We start from the raw sequence: 11,821 nt of genomic DNA on the forward strand, positions 1-11,821 counted from the left end.
AAAAAATAGATAGTCTGAAATTTATATGAGAGATAACAATATGGTTATTTTTGATACATGATAAAGGCTAATTCAGACATGAGACAAATTCTATTTTATAAATTTGGTGTAATTGGAAAGACATACAAAAACTGTAATTTATAGTAATTTTTAAAATAGTTACTATTGAACAATTATTACTATCGTTTTAATAATATATTTATTAATTACACTATTATATATTTTTTTAGTGTCTAATAAATGACCCAAATCATTTTTTTTAATCTTATAGTATTTCAATTTTTTTTAAATTTTCTCTCATAATTTCAACTATTTTTTTTAATTATTTGAATTTTGCGAGCTATTAATTTTAAGCTATACTAATCATGACATCAAGACGTATATTTACTACAAGCTCTCAGTTTCACAAGATGTTTATTAGTTTTAAAAATGGATTAAATGTAGCACATTATTCAAGTTCAACCATTCAAATGTGTGACCGTAAGTATGATCATTATTTTTATTTTTTAACAAATTATTACAGATTGTTTGAATCTTATAGTAACTTCACCAGCAAATAAACAGTTAAAAATTTTTCGTCATTTAAAGTGCTTTATTAAATAATACTTTAAGGTCACACTCATAAAGTTAATAAATATTTGTTTTCTGGACAATTTTGTATAATTATAATATAAAATTATTTATAATTAATTAATACAAAAATTTTGAATAACTATATAATAATATCTTTAAACTTTGAATTTTACAGTGAATAAACAGTTAATGATTATGTATCAAAATTGTAATTGATGTATTTTCCTTGTTGTAAAAACTACTATCTTCAACTTATTAAAATCAGATTAGAAAATGTTTTTTTTTTTAACTCATTGGTGATCATTTTACTGGTGATATTATCATACTACTATTAATAATAAATTTTTATGTTTGAAAAATTATAAACATTTTTAAGATTTGAAAAGTTAACTTCAGTGTTTTTAATAACTTATAGGAAAAAAAAAAATACCTAATTGATTGTCTATGACAATTATGTATGATTAGCAAAAACTGGTTAGTGTTCAAATTACTGATGCTGTTGTTCTATTATAATAATTGCATAATCTTAAAATTTATTTAAAAATCATTTTAAGTTTTAATTGTAAATAATTGAAAGTTATGTATATCATTTTAAAATTTTCCCTTCCACCACAGGGCTCTACATAATATAGCATAAAATATTTGAAATTAGCTTGAATAAAATTGAACTATTTTAAGTTATTGTCATTTTATATCCTAAGCATAGAAAATTTTTAAAGAGTCTAATAACTTTTAGTTTCTTATCTTATGGTTATGTTTTATTCGTTTGTCATGTTTTTATTTACACTATTTTATTTTAGGAAATATTACTAATGATATAAGCAAAATGTTTTTTTCTGGGCCCATACAAGAAATCTTAGTTGATCTTACTCATGTTGATGTACAAAAAGCATTCAGAAAAAGACTAACTGGGCAGAATCCTTCTATTCCAATGTACAAATTTATGACAACTTCTGAAATTAATAAAGTATATATTTGCTTATTAATTTATAATAATTTAAAATATATTTTGATTAGTTTAATTTTAAATTTGTTAGTTACAAGCTGAAATTAAAGAAAAAGCAAAAAAAAAATTACAAATGCCTCCAATTGTACCATTGAGGAAAGATTTAGGAGAAGTTTTAAATATTGATAAAGATATAGTTGGTTTTGACAATTCTAAATACTTATTTACTGATATTACATTTGGAGTATCTGATAAAGTAATTTTTTTCATAAATTTAGTTATTAATATTGAAATTGTTTTAATAATCATTGATACATTTCTGTTTAGAGTCGTATTATAGTAGTTCGAGAGCCTGATGGAACCTTACGGAAAGCCAATGCAAATGAGCGCCATACAGCTAATCAAATATATTTTCCACAAGCTGGAAAAGAGCTTAAACATCCAGTAATGTTTAAAGATGAAAATTTATTGGTAATATTGAAAAATCAAATTAGTTAAAAATAAATCTTATAATAGTATTTTATCATAGTAAATTTAATCAAATTTTGTTTTAGCCTTTACTTGAAAATGGAGATTATGAATTCATACTTGATAGAGCCTGTTGTCAATATGAACCTGATGACCTAAATTATCATAATGTGGTTTTTACTACTTACAAACATATTGATTTGAAAAAAAAATATTCTGTTCTAGAATCAACCAGACATATAGGACCTCTATTATTTTATTTAGCACTCAATAAAAAAACTGATAACTTCTTAATATATTGTTTTGAAACAGATAGGTAAACCATATTATAATATCAATAAGTTAAATGTTAAAGTTTTGTTACTTTGAAGAAAGCATAATTACAAGGGATTCATAAGGTTCAGACTCCCCATGTACCTAAACTCATAGTAGTGAAGGTAATAGTGATACATTTCCTTACAACTCTGTGTTCTAAAAACTATTAGGATTCCATTTAAAATTTCTAAATACAACATCTTAAACAAAATTAAGAAAACATTTGTTTTTTTTAAATAATTATTATAATGGAGAGAATTAATGAAAATTAGTCCTCAAAAAAATTGTTTTCCTTATGGATTTAATTGAAATAAGTGTTAAGTATCTCCTATAACTTTATTAAAATATTAGTATTTTAATATCAACATATCAGATTGAAAAATATGAGACTTATCTCAAAAAAAATTTGACTTGGGACATTATTAAAATTGAATAGTCTTTCTTTTTTGTAATAATTTATTTATATTTAAAATATATCACATGTTATAATATTCAAAATAATTTATTTATTAGATTAGATGATGCCATCAACTTTATTAAATTATACTCAAAAATTAATAAAACAGTAGAAAGTGAAATAATAGCCAAAGAAAAACAATTAGATTTCATCAAGGTAAGCTTTGAAAATTTTTTGAAAAAATACCTATTTTTGGTATTTATTTTTTAATCTTATCAAACTACAATTAAAATTTAAAAAATGATATTTTTAATAAATTATTTATTTTTATTTTATTTTAGGATTTTATAAATAATCATTGTCAAGATAAAACTTGTGTTGAAGCTGCTTTCAATAATTGTATTAGTATTTACAGTAATGCAGAACATGAAGTTGTTAATTAATTATTTTTTCATAATATTATATTTTTATAAGATAATTCTTATAATAGTATATTATAAAATAGATTATATGTACATATATATTTAATATCACAATGTAAAATTTTAATATGAAAATATTTTTTATCAAACATTTTGAGCACATCTAAATCCTAAATTTGATGCTGAACTATCTGCAGTATTTTGACTTCGTGCAGCACATCTGTATCGATAGCAGTGGTCTTTGTGGCATAAGTATGAGCCTCCTTTCTTTATTTTTTCTTTTCCATTATGAGGACCTTTCTAAAATTATGTGTATAGTGTATAAGTATCAATTTCCTAAGAAATAATAGATAACATAATATGTTATATATAATTTTGAAACGCTCCTATCCCTTAAAAGATTAATTTAAAAAATATTTAAAATACATTTACTTTAGCATTTAAGCCTAAGTTTAATGTAATAAAAATATATTAATACGTTGTGCCAAATTACTGAACAAGTATGTTTCTACTTTAATAAAGTAATAGTAAATATTAACAACATAAATTTTTGGCCTGGTAAATCAATTTGAAGCCCTTATCATCTTTTAATTTTCATGTAAAACTCAATAATATACTCCTAAACCAGTTATCCTTAATTGTCTCAGTGTCATTAACTGTACTTAATTAAGTATAGTTAAATCAACTATTTTTCAGTCTAAATTAAGTTTTTTTTATTATTTAAAGAATTGAAGTGATCAATTAAAAACAATATGTTCAATGTTACTGGATTTTTAGTAAACTTTTGAATATGGTGAGTATTCCAAAAGTCAGAAGTCCATTCCCATACATTCCCAATCATGTTATATAAGCCATAGCCATTTGGTATGAATTCATTCACTGGTGCTGTAGTAGCCCACCCATCTTCAACAGTATTCTTAATAGGGAAATCTCCTTGCCATATGTTTGCTCTTAAACATACAGTTTTTTCAATAATTTTATAAAAAAAAATGGATACATTGATATCTACCTGTGTTTGTTTTTGGGAAGTAATTTATTTCCCCATGGGAACAATCTATTTTTAAGATTACCCCTACAAGCTACTTCCCATTCTGCTTCTGTTGGTAATCTTTTACCTCTCCATTTACAAAATGCTACAGCATCATTCCAGCTAACATGGACCACAGGGTGCTGTTTTCTTTCTAGTTTTATAAATTACTTATAAAATATTATATAACAGAACATTAAAAAGAATCACCATTAATATCAGAATCCAATCCTTCGGGATGTAACCAATTAGCACCTTTAATTGGAACCCACCATGGAGCATCTTTCACAGATTGAGCAACATTCTTTAAAACATTTTCACTTACAAACAGTCGAAATACGAATGAATCACCAAATTTTTCTGCTTCAGTTTTATAACCAGTAGAATCAATAAAAAGTTTAAAATCTAAATTACTAACTTCAAATTTATCAATAAGGTAATCATCAAGATAAATTGTACGTGTGGGAGATTCTCCATCAGCTAAAATAATTGGATCTGAAGTTCCTATGGTAAAATTACCACCTGTAATGTATGCCATCGATTTCATAGAAATATTGGTGATTTTTTCATCTATACTACACAATTCCATATCTACAGTTGTTTTGTCTCTATCATTACGGCAACTACAGTCAGCTACTATATAGCTAATATTTATTGAAATAAGAACAAAAAACAAATTTAATTCCATAATTAATTTATATAATTACTGATATTTCAACAAGTAATTAATATTCATAAAAATAAATAATTTACAAGTGATATTTCATGCTATTAAAAATTGTATTACAATTAATATAATTCATTTTGGAAAATAAGTATAACTTCATGTATTTTTAAAATTACCAAAAGAAAACTGTCAGATTCATTCATTTAATTACTGATGGGTTTAATTTTTGGTATCACTCTATTAATCTAACTATATACAGTAATCTGTTCTAATCAAAGCTGATATCATAAAATGTTCTGGAAGAGATTATTTAGTATATTTTTAAAATAATTTGTTTATTATTTCATGAATATTGTACTTCACATTCTTTAATCCAGACTTATCTATGGAGTAACCTAAAAAAAAATAATGTTTTATTCAACTTTTTGGCGGTAAATGCAGGCATTATTGATTGTTTTTTCAATTGAAAAGCTATTGTTCTGGACTCTAGTAAATATTATAAGTTGTGATATTGCTCTTTACAATCAATTATTAAATATCTGAGTTTGCTTAAATATTATTAGACACAATAAAAATATAAACTGTTATCATTGTACATTAATAATAGTACAATCTCAATTATTGAACATTAACTGTTCCGTCTGTTAAAGATTTATATAAACTTCGTTCAGGTGATATTTTTCAGTTAAGTTCATAAATTTATTACATAAGTATACGATTTAATTGTATATACAGTATAGTTATTAATTAATTGTTTTTTTATGATTGCTAAAAACTTCTATTTTACAAATTTGTCAACTTTTTGATCTAATTGAAAGAAAATTGTGATTAACTTCTATAATTGTAATATCCTATAAATTTGAACTGAACAATTTTTTGTTAATTTGTAAATACTGCATTTTTTTAAAATTAAACTTATGATATACAGTGTAGTTCCCTAACAAAACTCAATTTTTTTGAAAGAATAAGATTAAATATAATTTTATCAAAATTTATTAATTTAATACACATTTAAATTATCAGAAAAATATAACCTTATTCTTTGTTCCCTTTTCTTTAAATTTTATCATTAGTTTTTTTTAATAGAACCTAGGTGTGTTATTTCACATTATAATTGGCTGGAGAAAATTTTTGAACTGCCCATCATTTCATAAAATTGCTTGCAAATTATCCCATTAATATATTCATAAATCTTATATATACAAAACAACATCTATTTTCAAAGAAAGTCTGTATTACTTCTTTTATACATAATATTAACATAAATAAAATATAATTTTTTTAATGTTTATGTTAGTTTGAAGAATTGAGTTTTCTAATGAAAAAAAAGTAGTCTGTGTTATGAGTATGTGCAAATGAAGTGAAATTTCTTTCTAAGTCATTCAACTGATAGAATATTAGGTTTATATTGGAATATAACAAAAAAAATACACCTAAAAATTTTATTTTCAATTGAAATTATTTAAATTTATTAATAATTTTATTGTCTTAAAAGATATAATAGGTTTAATATAACTGAAATTATTTATGTAAGTTTTTGATTGGAGATTATGAAGATATTGTGTAAAAATTGCATTGTAGTTATTCAAAAAAATTTTATGCATAACATATATGTTTCCATTAAAACCCTAAAGATACTTTTGTGTGTAATTTTATTGTGTATAACTTCCAAAAAGAATAAAAATTACATTTTATATTATATTCTTTATGATATTGCAAGAGACATAGTCAGCAGGTCACCTTTATTAACATATCTAAAATACTAAACAATTGTGTGGTTGAATCCTATCTATTTTTTTTGTATTTCATAATTTTAATATGTAAAATGTTAGTGTTCATATTTCTTTGCTCAATCATAGCCTACCACAATTTAATATCTATCATTAAATAATGTTGGAGAAAAAGCTTTCTATTTACCTTTTAGCTTCGATGCAAAGCTGAGAAGGTATTAATTTTACTATGATGTGTTTTTTTTTTTTTTTTAATTATACTATGATTATTAAAAATTTTTATCGTTTTTTTTCTTATAAAAACTAATTAAGCAAATTTTCTTCTATAGAATTTAATATGATGGATGAAGATATAGAACAAAAAATAAGAAGTATTCAAAAGGAGTATTTGAGTTTCTTAGATGACGAAGAAGATCAAAATGTTTATCATAAAAAAGTAAAAACTATGATTGATGAGAAATCTCAAAGATTACTGATTGACATAAATGATTTGCGTAAAAAAAATCCAGATAGAACTCAAGCTTTGTTGACTAATACATTTGAAGAACAATTTGCGTTTGAACGTGCACTTAAAGAATACATTGCTAATATTGATTCTACCTTTGCTAACCAATATGATGAATTTTTTGTTGCATTTGAAGGTAGTTTTGGAAGCCGCCATGTTACCCCTAGAACATTAAGTAGTAAGTTTTTAGGTAATTTGGTATGTTTAGAAGGTATTGTCACAAAATGTTCTCTTGTCCGACCAAAAATTGTAAGGAGTGTTCATTTTTGCCCAGTTACTAAAAAAACCATTGAACGTCGTTATACAGATATGACTTCTACTGCAGCTTTCCCATCTAATGCAGTATATCCTACCAAAGATGAAGATGGTAATCCTTTAGAGACTGAGTATGGTTTATCTGTTTACAAAGACCATCAGACTGTTACTATCCAAGAAATGCCTGAAAAAGCACCTGCTGGACAATTGCCACGTTATGTTGATATTATATGCGATAATGATCTTGTTGATTGTTGTAAACCTGGTGATCGTGTTCAAATTGTTGGTAGTTATCGTTGCTTACCAGCAAAGCAAGGAAGTTATACGTCGGGAAATTTTAGAACTATCCTTATAGCTAATAATATTTCACAACTAAGTAAAGATTCTACATATTCTATAAGCAGAGAAGATGTGTTTAATTGTAGAAAGTTATCTAGAAAGAAAGGTGATATTTTTAATTTATTGGCCCGCTCTTTAGCACCTTCAATTCATGGTCATAATTTTATTAAAAAAGCTATTTTATGTCTCTTACTTGGAGGAATTGAAAAAGTTTTGCCTAATGGTACTCGTTTACGGGGTGATATTAATCTTTTACTTATTGGTGATCCAAGTGTTGCTAAATCGCAACTGTTAAGATATGTGTTATGTGCTGCCCCTAGAGCTGTAGCAACAACAGGTAGAGGAAGTTCAGGTGTAGGATTAACTGCTGCAGTTACTACTGATCAAGAAACTGGTGATAGGAGATTGGAAGCAGGTGCTATGGTTTTAGCTGATCGTGGAGTGGTTTGTATTGATGAATTTGATAAAATGTCAGATATGGATCGAACTGCTATTCATGAAGTGATGGAACAAGGTAGGGTTTCAATTTCTAAAGCTGGTATTCATGCTAGGTTAAATGCAAGATGTTCAGTATTGGCTGCAGCTAATCCTGTTTATGGTCGTTACGATCAATACAAAACTCCTATGGAAAATATTGGTCTACAAGATTCATTATTATCTCGTTTTGATTTATTGTTCGTTATGTTGGACTCACCTGATAGTGAAAATGATAGGTTAATATCTGAGCATGTTGTACGAATTCATAGATATAGAGATCCTAAAGAACAGGATGGAGAAGCCTTACCAATGGGATCTGGTGTTGATATTTTAAGTACAAGGAATTTGGAAATTGATGAAAATGATCCATCTAAAACGCGTATGTTTGAGAAATATGAACCTTTGTTACATGGACCTCGTAGCAAATCTGAACAAATTTTAAGTAGTCAATTTATGAAAAAATATATTCATATTGCAAAATGTGTGAAACCTGTTCTAACAGAAGAAGCTTCTGATGTTATTTCTGAAGAATATTCAAGGCTTCGTTCTCAAGAAGCTGTTGAATCTGATACAGCAAGAACCCAACCTGTAACAGTTAGAACATTAGAAACATTAATTCGGTTGGCAACAGCCCATGCTAAAGCTCGCTTATCTAAAAATGTTGAACAACAAGATGCTCAAGCAGCTATTGAACTTGTCCAATTTGCATACTTCAAAAAAGTATTAGAAAAACCTAAAAGAAAAAGGCAGCATAGTGATGAAGAATCAGATGGTGAACATGAGGAATCCCCCAATAAACCACCAAAAAGAAAGCCCAGAAAAAATAATGAAGATCCTTTTGCATTTGATGATGAGGAAATTGAAAACGAACATGATGTTATGGAAGTTGAAACTGATGATTCACAAAATACTAACCAACCTCCGCCTATTCAACAAACATCAATTTCTCCTGATAGATACAAAATATTCAAAACTTCATTGAGTAATGTATTCCAAAAGCTCAGAGTTCAGTCTTTAAGTTTTACCCGCATGTTTAGTTTGATCAATGAAGAACATATAACTAATTCTTTCAGTGAAAATGAAGCTTATGCAGCTATTTACAAAATGATGGATGCTAACTTTATTATGTTCTCTGATGGAATTATATTTTTAATATAACTCATATTTTCAATCACATGTTTGTGAATTTTTTCAAATTTAATAATTATACAATATCTATTTAAAGAAGAACATAGTCTAATTTAATAACTGAGACTTAGTTCGATTAATATATATTTTATTTTTAATCTTATTTTTATTTTACAATAGTTATTTTTTATTAAAAATGAATATGTATGATACTGAAATAGAAATATTATTATTCTGTAAAAACATCATGTTAGTTTAACTTTTTGATAAATTATTTATTGTAAGCCTTAACTTAATAATTTTTTTTTATATAATAATAAAAGTAAATAATATTGACAAATTTTCTTATGAGCTTTTTTTCTTGAAATTGTAAATTACAATGTTAATGTGTATGAGTGTAGTGAAGTCAATAAGCATACAAATTGCTGATGTGTTTTCATTAGACTACATTTTTACAATATTCAAAACAATTATCAGGCTACATCAATTATTATGTGGTCTCAGGTGGGATTTCTTATGAGAATTTCTATAATGTACTTAAATCTTTTTAGTATGTACCAGATGAATTGTCTAGTATATTGGTATCAAACTAACAATAAATTTTAAAAACATAAGGAACAATTTAAACCAAAAAGTTTAGTAAATAATTTAAATTAAAAATTCTGTGTTTGACAGACTCGTATTTATGAAAGAGACGAATTTTTTTATTTTTTGTTCATATATCCTAGTTTAAGTAAAAAATTATTATTTAAATTTTAGACCACTTCATTCTCCTCTTAAAATATCTGGTAGTGTATATAAAAACTAGTAATTGTTATAAAAAGCTGCTAATGGTCAGACGATTTTTAGTTTGTTAAGTTTATGATATCCATTTTGAGGCATATTTGCACTAGAGATGTACAAAAAGTATCGATGTTCCAAATTTTTTAATCATGTTGTCTACATATATTACTAATCAATATATAATTAGTCAATATAAATAAGACTGGGAAAGTTCTTAAATATAGAAATAAGCCCTATTAAAAAAAAAATTAATTACCTTTTGACTTTGTCAGCGTAATATAATTAAAAATTCCTTTTTATTAGTTAGCGTTTTTAGACTATAAACGTTTTAGAAGTTTTACCAGGAATATAAGTGAAAACACATGATTTTAAAAACATTATTGAATATCACTAATATTTTTATAACTATGAGCAAAGGTTAAACTACCCTTGTTGTTATAATACAAATGTTGTTAGTTTAACTAAGTAAACTTTATAATTATATATAGCATTAGTTATAAATTATTACTAATAAAGTTAGTTACTTAAGAGTTTTATATTGTCTTTTGTAAAAGTTCGTATTTCTTGTTTCTTTTTTACATAAGCTTTTAAAATTTTTATTTTTTAAGATACGTGATTTTAGACAGTAACCTGTTAAATGCAATTGTTGTAAAAGTTTAAATTTTAATAAGGTCAGGGGAGTATTTAAAAATTTTAAATGAAGGGTATCAAAAATAATATTTTTTTACTAATTTAAAGCCGACTTAAGGCTAAAAAAATAAAAATTAGCTCAACAAACATCAGTATTGTACGGTTTTAATGGAATACAATCCCTAATTTTCAAATAAGTCATACAATTGAAGAATAAATTTATAGTTGGCCAAATATATGTTCTTTATTTAGCGATGTAGAAATGTTTTCTCTTTTAATTATGAATATGACCATTGGAAAATATTTGGTAAAATTTTTAGAGACTAGATTCGTAATTAGTCCTTTTAAAAATTTGAAAAAGTAATCTGTGGATAGTTAAAATTGTATTAATAATTTAATAAAGTTTTGATCAAGGGTCGAAGCCTCCTCTTCAATATCTGCAGTGTTGAATTTAGATTTTTTTTCTAGGGGAAACTAAGCAATGTAATACTTTTCTTTTATTATAGTTTTATAAAAATTTCTAAAAAAAAATTATGACAAAAAAACCGTTTTTAAATAAATATTAGTTTAAACATCGCAACACATTTAAAAAGAAAGCTATATTATCATTGTTACCCTAAATCACCAGAGTTCCCCTATAGCATACCTGGATTTCAACATTAAATATTCATTATAGGTACCAATTGAAGGAAGGGGTATTGCCTTTCTTAACTTTAAGAATTATTACATAAATGATTATATCAAAAAAAATTATGACGTGGGAATTATAATAATGAGCTCTACCAAAAATTTTGTTGAAATTGTACTTAAATATACACTTTAGTTATACTATTTAAATACACCAGATACACGAAATTTTATAAAAAACATTTGACTATGTAACTTTTGAGTCCTCTCCATAAATTAGTGGCGTTTAAGAAATTTTGTTGGAGTGTACAGACCTATGACCCCCCTCCCACGGTAAATACATCCGTAATTATGTAAGTGCACTCGTTATGATGCAAATGAAATTTTTTTCATGGTAGCCTAAAGATCTTGTTTATCAAAAATTAATTTATTTTTAGTTGTATATTGGAAAATTTGTCGTAACGAACTAATTAAAAAAACGCCAAAATATCGGTCTGTCGTAGTTTCTTCAGTTCTTGTTAACGACAATGGT

The 11,821-nt window shown here is 25.4% G+C and overlaps 3 protein-coding genes across 5 annotated transcripts; 2 read left to right on the forward strand and 1 right to left on the reverse strand.

Moving 5' to 3' along the window:
• The first annotated feature begins 73 nt into the window (after positions 1 to 73).
• Positions 74 to 3,668, forward strand: LOC126903266 (28S ribosomal protein S22, mitochondrial). The gene is made up of 7 exons (XM_050681365.1): positions 74 to 480; positions 1,374 to 1,540; positions 1,611 to 1,775; positions 1,847 to 1,990; positions 2,074 to 2,303; positions 2,816 to 2,915; positions 3,041 to 3,668. The coding sequence occupies exons 1-7, from the start codon at positions 366 to 368 to the stop codon at positions 3,140 to 3,142; spliced, it is 1,023 nt and encodes a 340-aa protein (XP_050537322.1). The 5' UTR covers positions 74 to 365; the 3' UTR covers positions 3,143 to 3,668.
• LOC126903268 (formylglycine-generating enzyme) lies at positions 3,206 to 5,038 on the reverse strand. Its single transcript, XM_050681368.1, has 4 exons — positions 4,359 to 5,038; positions 4,131 to 4,302; positions 3,888 to 4,071; positions 3,206 to 3,421 (listed from the first exon to the last, which is right to left on the reverse strand). Exons 1-4 carry the CDS (start codon positions 4,834 to 4,836, stop codon positions 3,266 to 3,268), a joined length of 990 nt encoding a protein of 329 aa, XP_050537325.1. The 5' UTR covers positions 4,837 to 5,038; the 3' UTR covers positions 3,206 to 3,265.
• A 224-nt stretch (positions 5,039 to 5,262) lies between these two features.
• LOC126903251 (DNA replication licensing factor MCM3) lies at positions 5,263 to 9,508 on the forward strand. Of its 3 annotated transcripts, none has more exons than XM_050681342.1 (2): positions 5,263 to 5,499; positions 6,875 to 9,507. In XM_050681342.1, exon 2 carries the CDS (start codon positions 6,883 to 6,885, stop codon positions 9,277 to 9,279), a length of 2,397 nt encoding a protein of 798 aa, XP_050537299.1. In that variant the 5' UTR covers positions 5,263 to 5,499; positions 6,875 to 6,882; the 3' UTR covers positions 9,280 to 9,507. The 3 variants fall into 3 exon arrangements, with proteins under 3 accessions (XP_050537299.1, XP_050537300.1, XP_050537301.1); XM_050681343.1 differs by having other exon boundaries at positions 5,263 to 5,486; XM_050681344.1 differs by lacking the exon at positions 5,263 to 5,499 and adding an exon at positions 6,742 to 6,760 and having other exon boundaries at positions 6,875 to 9,508.
• The last annotated feature ends 2,313 nt before the right edge of the window (positions 9,509 to 11,821 follow it).

Source organism: Daktulosphaira vitifoliae, unplaced genomic scaffold (assembly GCF_025091365.1).
Source record: "Daktulosphaira vitifoliae isolate Bord-2020 unplaced genomic scaffold, ASM2509136v1 Scaffold_3, whole genome shotgun sequence".
Classification (NCBI taxonomy): domain Eukaryota; kingdom Metazoa; phylum Arthropoda; class Insecta; order Hemiptera; family Phylloxeridae; genus Daktulosphaira; species Daktulosphaira vitifoliae.

Coding starts and splice junctions, on each gene's coding strand:
- LOC126903266 (XM_050681365.1), top strand. CDS start 366: ATGACATCAAGACGTATATTTACTACAAGCTCTCAGTTTCACAAGATG. Junction 1,776..1,846: donor CATTTGGAGTATCTGATAAA/GTAATTTTTTTC, acceptor ATTTCTGTTTAG/AGTCGTATTATAGTAGTTCG. Junction 1,991..2,073: donor TTAAAGATGAAAATTTATTG/GTAATATTGAAA, acceptor ATTTTGTTTTAG/CCTTTACTTGAAAATGGAGA.
- LOC126903251 (XM_050681342.1), top strand. CDS start 6,883: ATGATGGATGAAGATATAGAACAAAAAATAAGAAGTATTCAAAAGGAG.
- LOC126903268 (XM_050681368.1), bottom strand. CDS start 4,836: ATGGAATTAAATTTGTTTTTTGTTCTTATTTCAATAAATATTAGCTAT. Junction 4,303..4,358: donor ATTGGATTCTGATATTAATG/GTGATTCTTTTT, acceptor TTATAAAACTAG/AAAGAAAACAGCACCCTGTG. Junction 3,422..3,887: donor AAAAGTTTACTAAAAATCCA/GTAACATTGAAC, acceptor ACATAATTTTAG/AAAGGTCCTCATAATGGAAA.